We start from the raw sequence: 13,019 nt of genomic DNA on the forward strand, positions 1-13,019 counted from the left end.
GATTTGAATTGGTTAGTAAATAATTTTTGATCGGTAATTTAAACTTGAATAATATAGAATGAACAAAGTAGGTAGCTGATAGAGCAGTAGGTGATAATTTTGGTTTGTGAGTTTTGTTAAAAATGAAGATGAAGGTGAATGATGAATTGACGAACTATATTCATGTGCTAGGCACATGACATTACTTAACCGTATTTTACTGACAGTTGTTAATACGAAGGACAAATCACGTAATAAATGATCTTCTCTAGTTCAGAACCTTTCTTTCAAAGTCTCCCCCGATTCTACTCTTGGCAGGCCATGGTGCAGATAAAAACTTGTTGGTTTTCAATGACCAACCAAGTTGAAAAGAAAGATAAATGGCAACTATGAAATATGGAACAAATATTATGGATTAACCGCGGTTTTTTCTGAAATAAATAATCAATCATTCCATTAAATAAAACACATCCGTTTTGATCTTACATGACTAAGAAGAAAGAAAATATATCTAATTTTCACTCTACGAACATGATGATTTTCAAGTTCAATCTAACTCATAACCGGGTTATGACCGAGATTTGTTGATCGCGATCAATTCATGATCAGGTTTTCTTAGTCATCACAAATTGCAAAACGGAAAAGTTTCTTGATCTATATTTTGCGGTAACTATGATTTGTTGGTCATGACTAGATCATGGTCGAGATTTCGTGATCGCTAGACATTGTTTAAAAATCACAAAATAAATCTAATTTTGAAAAATAACAAGTAAATAAAGAAAAAGGCATTTATACTACTCGATGGTTTTTGCGAGAAAAAGTCAATAAAAAAGAGAGATCTTTAAAAGGCAAAATAAACTTTTTTAGAAATATTCCCAAAGCCATCCTCAAAGTTTACAAGAAATTATGAAGAATTATTACCTATATTGTCGGCAGCATTACTATATTGGTAAAAGAAACTTACCTTTAATTTAATTTGATATTTGATACTCGCTATGATATATAGAAATGAAAATGGATCATAAGATTGGATTATGTAATATTCATATTCATTATTATTTAGTTTATTCATATCTATATTCATTTAATTTTAATTCATCTATCTACATTCATATTCGATAAATTATTCGGGTTACTAGATATCAATTTGATAATTCACCGTTACATATTTTTTCAACTCAATAGAATCAAAATTGGTAGCTTGTTATAAAAATAAGTAGTTCGTATATAACTTACATGTTCTAAATCACCTAACTGAGTAGTATGTTGTAACTTTTGTGTGTATATACAAATGTACAATATGATGGCAAGAAATACATCATACATATTAGAATATAGTCATCTCTAGGGGTGTGTTGATCGAAATATCAGTTAAATATCTATGAAAATATTCCGCCTTTAATAATAGAAAAATATTAAAAATTTAATATCATACCAAAGTGAAAGAAAAATATATATATTTAATGGAATACTATGTATAACTGATAGTAATTCTGATGATAAATTTATATGTTAAATGTATATGTATTTAAGTATTTTAGGTGAAATCGGGTTCATTCATTAAGATCATTCATATCCGCTTTAAGCGGATCGAATTATATTGATATTTATCAGATCGGATGTTAGTTGTCATCCCTAATGCTATATGATATGTTATGTTTATGTTAGTGTTATGTTCTTTTATTAAAGTCTTATATTTATTTATGATAATCAAAAAATCAAACATTATATTTCAAAATCTTCTTAATAAGACAATGTATACTAGAAAGAATATATTCAAAAGTAGTGTCAACCATGTTAGAAGGGCTATTTCTAAATTAAAAAGAAACATAAAATGCTTTAGGTTTTCTCCCTCAAAAAATAAATTAAAATTGATATGAAGATCTAATTGTATTAAAGTTGACTCTACATCGTCTGATCGAAAGATCCTACAATCTTTTGAAACATTTGTCGACCTAGACCCTATTGTACAAAATAAACACATTTGACAAAATACACCGTCCAAAATTGCACAAAATGTTACAAACCTATTACAACCGATTATAATCGGCATACACCTATTGAACAAACAATGAATGCCAAAATAACCGAGGTCTCCAAGTTCCTAACCTCATCAAAACCGACATCCAACTACAACTAATACCCGAAAACAACAACCAACTTAATCCACGTCCACTAATCCACACTTTGGACTAATAGTCACCCAACCTACACCCAAGTAAAAACCAGAAAACCACTGCAGTCCTAACATTGACATAAGACAATATGAGGAAGATTAGTCGGAAAAATTGTTTACCGCACTAAAAACACGAACAAATGAATGCCAAAACGAACTAAAATGCCTTAGTTGTACAATGCATATCATATGGATAACAAAATTCTTCTTTATATCACTTCAAATTTGGTGTCAAACATATAGCATTAAAAAAATAAGAAATAAAAAATTACATCTTAAAAAATATAACATAAATAAAAAATATAACATAAATCTAAAATATTAATACAACAAGTCAACATTAACCTAGTTTCAAAATTGTTATTCTTCAAATACATCAAGTAAAACAACACTTGATACATATACATATTGTATTGATGAAAAGTTGTTTATATTTATTTACCCTAACTATCTCATGATTAAGACTTATGAGTAATACCAATAGTAATAAGTTAACGATTAAAGTTGTCCTGGCCACCTCCTAAAATGTCAATTCTAATTAATTCCACAAACTTTCACCTTTATATGGTCCTAAAAAGGTTAAAGGTCATGTTTTAGATTCTAAGTTCTAACAACACAATTATAGTTGCATGGAAGGTTCTAATGTTTTTCGGTTTTTCACGTATATGCCAAGTCTCATTACATATATACGATATAGGATTGTCATATATAAGCAGAAGGATATTATCATTAGATTGACGCTTGACGTTAAAAAAACACAAAATGCCAAATTTGTTAAGTTGTACAGCAGGCTATACTTTCTCCCCCTAATTGAACATTGACTCGTTAATACTAATAGTCTAGTTTATTTATGTGTGTGTATCAAGATTAGCATTCAAAATTACAGCTAAGTTAACTTAACGTATTACTCAAGTACAATGTGTGTGTATGATTGATCAAAAGTGTATACCGTACACCTTTTGGGATGAAATATATATCATGGTGTATACTATTAAATTTAATGATACGTTTATTAATTAATGATATATATTGCAATTAAGTGATGTGTGGTTTTCGAGTTAGTTGATATTGAATAACATGGTTAACTTAAAGGATGTTTCTTGTTAAATGGTCATATGTTTTTCGAGTTTTTTAATGGTTAAATTGTAATCTTTAACTTACAATTTTTATATAACAAAGAGTAACAATGAAGTTTCGTCATAACCATCGAAAAATCCAATCATCTTTTGACAGTGCCTTATCGTTAAAATACGGCCAAATGACTAAAGTATATAACCATACATATATATTCATGTATAAAAGGTTGTGTTCATTATTTAAATATGTTTACACGATATAGCTACAAAAGTTAGTGTACTACTTGTATTTATCAAGGTTGAAAAGTTCGCTATTTGGGGGTAATCGATCCGGGCTTTTAAATAATACAGTATATTACAAAATTTTGTGTATAAATACAGATAAAAAATCATAAACATAAAATTTAATATAATTATCTAAAATCGTTCATTTTGCTCAATAACTCGGGGATTCTAGTTTGAATTCATGTTAAAATGTTAATTTTTTTTTTTTTTTTTTTTTTTTTTTAACTTCAACCAACTTTGATCAACAAATACAATATTAACTCATTAATCAACGTTGACTAATTAATTAAACCGATTTTGTACCTCTGAAGCTTGGCTTGAGTGGTATTGGGTGGGATTCAATTTGAGGTACTAACAACCCAGGTTCAATTCTCAATCCAAGCAGGGAGTTTCCAACCTTTGATGGTACTGACAACATCAATGCGATTTGGGAAGGTGTCTGGAGGGTTTTCCCAACCTTTGATGGTACTGCTAACATCATCGCGAATTGGGTTTCCTCCTAACGCGTGTGTGAGTGACAAATGAGATCATTCGATGTCGATATTACCGTTAAAAAAATTAAATGGATTCTGTAAAAACAAAACAGACTGTTCTTAAAAAGGAGTAATCGGGGATTAATTCAGAGTAATCGGGGTATTTTACAAAAGTGCTATTTATTTTATTTTTTCGGGGAATTCAGAAATATTTTTTATAGGGACAAATATATACTAAAAATGTTTGAATTGCACAAATATGTTGAATAACGTTAAAACGTTAAAAAAGCGTAATAAACTACATAAGATAAAATTGAATAATACTCCCTCTATTCCATATTAAGAATCCAGTATCTTACATTTTGAGATATCTCAAAATTAATAGTCCACTTTTATAAATAGAAAAGAATAATAAGCTTTAGTTCTATTATGCCTTTAATGTACGTGGATATGATTAAAAGAGAAAGAAAATATAAGTGTAAAACTAGAAAGTAAACAGAAAGTACAATACTTTTATGACCATTTTTTTAAACTGTGTGTTTTTACTTGTGGATTATTAATATGGGATGGAGGGTGTAACATAAAAGATAGTAAAACATAGAAAGAATAAATTATACATTATTAAATAAAACTGAGAAAAAATGTCTTCCTTGAACTTGTGACCATAAAGTTAAAATAGAAAGAGTTAGCAACTAAAATTGCAAGAAACAACAGTTAGTTATCTAATTATTATATTTCTTATTTCTTATATTAATATATAGGAGTTAGGAGTCACTAACAGGGGGTCCGAACATGATATCAGAACTCACTCATTCGATTATTTTTTTGGTCGAACTATTACATTTTACAGCCCCTCGGAAGGAAAAACCCTCACTCGAATCCATACGAGCATCGCGTGTGATAAAACCCCCTCCAGTGAGGTTCAAACGCAAGGCGTCCGCAACCTCCGGGGCTCATGGAATGGACAGGGTAACAACAAAGGAAATTGCAGTGAGTGGGAGTCGAACCTCTGACCTCCCAAAAGAGAAGTCAGGTCATTACCACTTCGGAAACACCTTGTTGTTAAGTAATATAATAATTACATTTATAAAATTTCAATGGCGAACATCTCCATTTAGCTAAGTGGTTACCTCCTTTTGGGTGTACGAGAGGTCTCGAGTTCGAGTCTCACTTAGGGATTTCATAATGCATTTTCTTTTGTAGTTGGTTATTGAGTCAGCTGAGGGTTTCATGTAAATGGTGGATTTTGCCCATATCTAGCAAGATTTTCTCGGGGGTTTTTCATTGGTGTTATATCCTGAGGTTTCCTCTTAACGAGTGTAAGAAATGTGCATGACATGTGATTTTCTAGATATGATCAAGTGGATGGCTAATGGCGCCGTCAGTGATCTTAATACCATCGTTCAAGAAAAAACAAAATTTCAGTATCGGGGGCTGGTGACCCCGCTCGCAAACAGTAGATCCACCGTTGCACGTATTTGAATAACTACTCATAGTTAGCAAAGAGCTAAAGTCAAAAATGAATATCACACAAGATAAATAAACCAAAAATTTCAATCGGAGACAATTCTACTTCTAACATGTAATCAAGAAAAGGAAAAAAGACGAATGTTGTCAAATATTTCGCAAATCTTGATGTCGTTGTTGCTGAAATTAGTGTCATTCCGAAGTCTCCAAATCCACCATAAAGTAGTTGAAACAATGCATTGTAGCCAAATCTTGCTAGAGGGAGCAGCCGACCCAAGAATCCAATCACTTGAATATATGCGTAACAACGACATCAAGATTTGCGATCGAGAAGAAGCTTCCAAATAAAAACTTTACGTTAATCGGAATCTGTTTGAGCCATGTGGTGATACGGTAGGAACTTGTCAAAAAAAAAATAATAATAATAAAAAAAAAATAGAAAAACCATCTAGATGAGATCTGGTGAAATGAATAGAGAAGCATCCATCGGAGTCTAGTGACAAAAACCAACAATCTGGCGATCGAAAAACATTAGCTAAATCATCTCAAAGTGAACCAAAATCGGTTGAAGCAAGAGGATTTCAAACCCATTCCCAATTCCAACTTGAGTCATTAAAGGTCATCACTGATAATGCAATCCGGATTAGAGTCTAGATGTGATGACCAGGAAATTTCTGACCAAATTTAAACTTTATCTTTAAATAATTTAATATTTACGACACGATAAGCAAAGTCTGTAATGTTGAGTCTCAAAGTTTCGGAACTATATTCATGTAATCAATTATTCTTTGACTGTTCTCGAAGATTCACGAACAATATATATATATATATATATATATATATATATATATATATATATATATATATATATATATATATAACTTAATGTGCATATATATATATATATATATATATATATATATATATATATATATATATATATATATATATATATATATATATATATATATATATATATGATTTCAAGTTATTTAGTAAACGATATTAATATTCGATTATTGATTCGATTAATATTTAGATAAGTTAACTAAAACGTTTAAGATGAACCAGTAAAATACTAATTTGCTACAGTATTTTCGAATTGCTACAGTACCCGAAAAGCTACAGTGTTTTCGAAAATCACTATTTGCTACAGCAAAAAAACTTTGCTACAGTAAAACTCTATTTCAAAATGAAAATGTATATATTATATATATATATATATATATATATATATATATATATATATATATATTAACAAATAGTGAGACGATGATTTATAGAAGTAAATGACCAAAACACTCGAAAGTTTAAGATATACTTTGAGTGGTATAGTTTATGGATAACTTAAGGCTATATTTTGACAAAGGTACGTGACACGAAACGTAAAATGAAAGTTTTCTAAATGTACGAAAGAACGTTCGAAAAACCGGAACCGGGACATAAGTCGAGTAACGACGTACGACTTATCGGAACAAAAATTACAAGTTATCTAGGTACGAGAATATAATATAATATATAATTAATTAATATAAATTATATATATTATATATTAATATAAAAATACGTCGACAAACTAAAAACCAAACAAGTGTGAGCTGGATCCTCGAGCCATGCGATCGCATGGCCAAGGAGGCTAAACCCCATGCGATCGCATGGGGTACTTTTTCATCTGAGGTCCTATAAATTCAAACGATTTCAGTACCGTTTTCCTCACATTATTCTTAATATTACTCCGTAAGTATTTATTTATATTATTTATATTATTATTATTATTATTATTATTATTATTATTATTATTATTATTATTATTATTATTATTATTATTATTATTAAGATTAATATTACTATTAATCTTATTATTATTAGTATTATACATAAAATACTACGACGAGGTCATGAGCGTGTCACTTTCAAAATAGGTTTCGAGCGGGATAGAGCTAAGGAAATTATGGGTTATAATTATGGAGGTTATGGGTAACATTCGCAAGTCAAACCTAGTGTTTATCATCTCCGTTACGTCTACATACTTTCCTACAATATTGAATCTCAATATTGATACGTAAGCACTCATATTTTATATTTTATATATTAATTGTGTATCCATGTCTAGTGCTCGAGTATATATATTTATACATGCTTGTATACTAAATTTCGTCGTTAAAAAGTTATGATGAATCATGAAGTAAATACATATATTACTAATAAAAGGTATATGATATGCATGTTTTCGGAAAGCTGGCGAAAAATCAATAACTTTTCATTTAGATATCGAATAGTTTCAATAAACGGATTAAAAGATATGATCAACTGAATTATGATTGACGTTAATTGAAATTGCTTTTGAATCTGCAATTAAGATTTAAACAAATGGTTTAAGAGATTGATAAAATGGATTTTTAAATATTACTAGCCGAGTAAATGAATTCTTAAATAAGGCATGTCTCGTTTGTTGAACAATCGTCAAAATTGACTGTTTTATCATGTTTTTTTTAAAGCTTCATAAAAACTATAGTTTAATTTTACAAGAATTGGGAAACTATATGAAATGTTAAAATGGTTCGATTGCCATGATCATTCAACTATTGTATTGAATCAGATTGACTTTTTGAAACAACTTTGGATAACTTTTGTATGTCGATCTCGAACATTAGGATGGTGATACACTATGACCTGACCTAGCTTGATAGACATTTATTGACCAACATATGTTCTCTAGGTTGAGATCTACGGTTATTTGGTAATCCGAGTTTCAGTCACATTTTGGTGAACGACTTTATATGCTGCTAAGGTGAGTTTCATTTGCTCCCTTTTTAATTGCTTTTGCAATCTATATTTTTGGGCTGAGAATACATGCACTTTATTTTAAACGCAATGGATACAAGTACAAACTAAATTATACGCTGAGTTTAAACCGAAAATCCCTTAGCTTTGGTAACTAGTAACTGTCAGTACAAAGGATAGGGACTGGTGGGCGCGAATAACAGTATATGGATCCATAGGGCTTGACATCCCCGTCCGAGCTAGAGCGCTAGCCTTTTAACGGACGTGTGTTATTTGAGTTTAGGACACGTTGGTTTGCGTGTATTAAAACGAATGGGGTATTTATCATTATAACGTTAAAGTCTAGTTACCAGGGTGCTCTGTTATGTAGAATCTATTGATAAACATTTCTGGATGAAACAACTGAAATCTTGTGATCCACTTTTATATACAGATTATGCGAAACACTAAAACTATGAACTCACCAACCTTTGTGTTGACACTTGTTAGCATGTTTATTCTCAGGTTCCTAGAAGTCTTCCGCTGTTTGCTTATATGTTAGACAAGCTATGTGCATGGAGTCTTACATGACATATTTATCAAGGAAACGTTGCATTCACCAAATCATCACCATGTATCTTATTTTGACTGCATTGTCAATGGAAGTACTATTGTAAACTATTATTTACGGTGATTGTCTATATGTAGAAATCATCTGATGTCGAAAACCTTTGATTTAAATATTCATTTATGGTGTGCCTTTTCAAAAGAATGCAATGTTTACAAAACGTATCATATAGAGGTCAAATACCTCGCAATGAAATCGATGAATGACGTGTTCGTCCATATGGATTTGGAGCGATCGTCACACTAGACGAAAAGGTCACGCATAAGTCGAAGCTTGGGGTACATTTCCGAGCCAAACGACTTTCTAAAAGTTGATAGTAGTGTCATTGCCAACCTTGGGGTACATATGGAAACTTTTTAAAATTTTGATTTTGGCCATTGTACATTTGTAATTTGACCATTATTTATTTATCTATTTATATCTAAGTACAAAATGCATTCTTACACTCTTCTAAGATCACAGATAATAATGATTCTGACGTGGAATGAAAGCAAGGTTTTTTTAAGAATGACTTTGAGGTGGGCAGGTGGCAAAATTGAGCCTTGGGGGTGTAATGAAGAATGTTGTTTGAGAAGTTTGTGAGTGTTGTGATAAAATATAATTGGAAGTTGGGTTAAAAAGTAGGAAAAAAATAAAAATAATATAAAAAAAAAACAACACATTGGTGAGTTCATCCGTTTCTCTTTAACATACGCTTTTTTTTTAATCATAACCGTCCCACTACAGATGTTTGTGAAGCGTTTCTTATGTCACGTAGACGTTGATAGAGAAAGAAACGCTACATTATGTCTAAACAAGAAATGCCACGTAAAATCAAAGTTTGAAGTAGTGATATGGTTGTCTAAAATCATACATAAATTTGTTCAATTTTACAATTTTTACAATTTTCCGATATCTTTCTTCATCATCACCAATCATATTGTTAAACGTGTTCATAATATTATGTATGTTTTTTATTTTATTTTTAGTAGTCAAACAATGTAAAAAAAGTTTCAAAGTGATTTCTTATCATTGCATTATTTGTCTTTTCCCTGCTTTTTTCTCTCTTTTTAAGTTAATTAATGTACATGAAAATGGTCACAAGATATCTCATCTAACTCGTTTTCTCTGGCTAAATAAAACATGAAAAATCTCATTCAATTACTCGTTTACCCGGTGCTAGATCATTTATGTGAAAAAAAAAAAAAAAAAATGTAAAAAAGTTGTGTCCATAGCATTTCTCCTTTTCAATTTACAAACAAATTTATAAACAATATGTGTACCAATCATTCGATGAGACATAAGCAAACAAGAAAGAGATGGAAGAAACTAATTTAATTAGAACTCCAACCATGATGCACTTCCTCCTCAGGATACACCGCCACATCAGCTTTCTCTCTCCATTTATTTTTCACTTCCTCCCCATCACACGCCACTACCAACCATGACATGCTTCCTCCCCATCACATACCCCACAAAATTAATTAAATATGTAATGTACAAGTTATTTATGGTAATGTACAAATAAATAATGCTGAGAAATAAAGAAAGAGAAAACACTTCCGTGCTGCAACATGTCATGAGGAAGAAGGAAAGGAGGGCGGAGGAGTGAGGGCGGATGAGGGAGGAGTGAGGGCACACCAATATCAATGGAGTCCTCGAGAGGGCGGGTGAGGAAGGAGTGAGGGTGGAGCCCGTTGAGAGTGGTCTTAGTGCATATATCAAGATTACATTATTTTCCATACTTTTATTTGTAATTTAATTTATTTTTTACTCGGGGTTACTAGAAATTGCACTCACAAATACGTTACAAACAAAACATAATCAAAATTAGAGATAACAATAACAAATGATTATCAAGGTAAATAGATAAATGACTATTAAACAATTGTTCCCGCAACTCAGAGAGTGGATATTTGAGTGGATATTTTTTTAAAACTACGGTATTAAAATAACTAACGGGTTCGTTACGCACCCACCCACCCGTAATATCCGGAAAGTCACGGCCTCACAGGTCATGCTCACTTCCTATACTTGTTAGGAGGAAACGTCGAGATATTGCACCCAAAAAAAACCTCCTAGGAAACTTTGCTAGATATGAGCAAAACCCACCATAACAAATTGCATAATGAAATTCTCAAGTGAGATTCAAATTAACTTGAGACCACCCAAATACTTGTTAACCACTCAGCTAATATTTAGATGTAATTGGTATAACCAGGTTATCTTCTAACCACTTATGATCATTTTTCTGACCGTTTCAAAGTTTTAAATGTGTTATTAGTAAGATATAAACATGAAACAACTTTTAAAGATATCATAACACTAATAACTAGACTATCTATGCTTATGAAGAAGACTAGTTATTACAGTAGAAAGTACTATAAATAAAAAACCGCAACCTATTTGTAACTTAAACTACTTGCTGTGTCACGAATTGTCTAATTAGTTAAAACAGCCCTTCCCGTATGTATATATCATGCATGCCTTTAAGTGAACCGTTAGAAACAGGTAAAGTTGACTGTAGGGCCACTGAAATGTACTGATTCAAATATAATGTCGTACACTTCATCTATATAACATAACAAATATTTGGAAAACCTCTTGGTCATGTTTTCCATAAAACAAAACATACTTTACTACTTTTTTCAAGTCTAAAAAATTCAATCCAATAAGACACTAAATTAAATAAAGATATTTTATTCATTAAAAGACAACAAGCATCAATCTTACTCAATATATTTCACATATATAATATATATAGTAAGATATATACATCATCTGTTTATGTCAAACAGACTCTTTTAATTTGAGATCATGGGCCATCATTGCTGCAGTAAACAGAAAGTTAAGAGGGGTTTATGGTCTCCTGAAGAAGATGAAAAACTCATCAAACACATCACTAATCATGGCCATGGCTGCTGGAGTTCTGTCCCTAAACTTGCAGGTTAGATTAATCATAGATTATAATCATGCAGTTTAATTGTATAGCTATTGTGGTTTTATGGTTTATGGTTTCATAGCGTGATTAAATTTTCAGGGCTGCAACGATGCGGTAAGAGTTGTCGATTGAGGTGGATAAACTACTTGAGGCCCGATCTGAGGCGGGGTTCGTTTACCGAGCAAGAAGAGAGGACGATAATCGACGTTCATAGGATACTGGGGAACCGATGGGCTCAAATATCGAAACATCTGCCAGGTCGAACTGATAATGAGGTCAAGAACTTTTGGAATTCATGCATTAAGAAGAAACTTATTTCTCAGGGTTTGGATCCTAACACTCATAACCTTCTTTCGCCACATCAGATCCCGATTCTCAATGCTAATAATAGTAAAAATATCGATCCTACAAAGCCAGTTTTTTCCATTATAAACAACACCTCATCTCAAAATAAAGATGCTAAAAAGGTCCAAACTTTTCGCCCTCATTTGTCCACGAATGCTAGTGATCATGTAATGAGTCATAATTTGTACGAAAGTTCGCTAACACACCAAAGTTCAAACCTTAATTATCAAGATACTTACAATCTTGGTTTGGAGAATGGTGTTAATAGGCATCAATCTACAATGAGGTTCTCAAGTCAACCTTTGGTTGAAGGTACTAAAATGCCCATCTCATTGCCACTATCTTCTTCTTCTATGAATCCACTTGATTTTGGGACTGTGCAACCTTGGGCTGTGAACAGTAACCTTGGAGTGGCTTTTGAACACACAAGAAGAACAGAAGAGTACCAACCAATGTTGCAGCCAATGGGGTGCAGTGATCAAGGGGTGGTGGCTCAAGAGTTTGTGAACAAGGGTTTGGAGTTAAGGGGTGGTGGTGAGGTCCAGGGTCAGACCAACATGGATATGGGTTCATTTGATGGGTGTAACATTGACTTGGAGTTCATGGAAGCTGCACTCATACCTTGTGGAATGTATTCTAATGTGGGATCTTTGGATCAACTTGCATGGGACTGAAACTAACTTAAAATGGTTTTAATTTTTAGAGTCTAAAAATATAGTCTTTAAATTTCTTGATTTTATACTTTGTTTGATATACTGCTACATTGATAAAGATTTTAGTCATGTCATTTTACCACTAATGTACAACAGTATCAGACACTACAACAGATTAGTTCATTGTAACAATTTTATTTTTATATATACACTTAAATAAAGTGTAAAAGTTGTATATATGTAAGTGAAAAGAT

The 13,019-nt window shown here is 31.6% G+C and overlaps 1 protein-coding gene across 1 annotated transcript; it reads left to right on the plus strand.

The window, feature by feature from the left end:
* Nucleotides 1-11,643: 11,643 nt before the first annotated feature.
* On the plus strand, nt 11,644-12,786 carry LOC139896775 (uncharacterized). Its single transcript, XM_071879411.1, has 2 exons — nt 11,644-11,773; nt 11,867-12,786. The coding sequence occupies exons 1-2, from the start codon at nt 11,644-11,646 to the stop codon at nt 12,784-12,786; spliced, it is 1,050 nt and encodes a 349-aa protein (XP_071735512.1).
* Nucleotides 12,787-13,019: the final 233 nt, after the last annotated feature.

The sequence above is a fragment of the Rutidosis leptorrhynchoides genome, chromosome 3, assembly GCF_046630445.1.
Source record: "Rutidosis leptorrhynchoides isolate AG116_Rl617_1_P2 chromosome 3, CSIRO_AGI_Rlap_v1, whole genome shotgun sequence".
In the NCBI taxonomy this organism is placed as follows: Eukaryota; Viridiplantae; Streptophyta; class Magnoliopsida; order Asterales; family Asteraceae; genus Rutidosis; species Rutidosis leptorrhynchoides.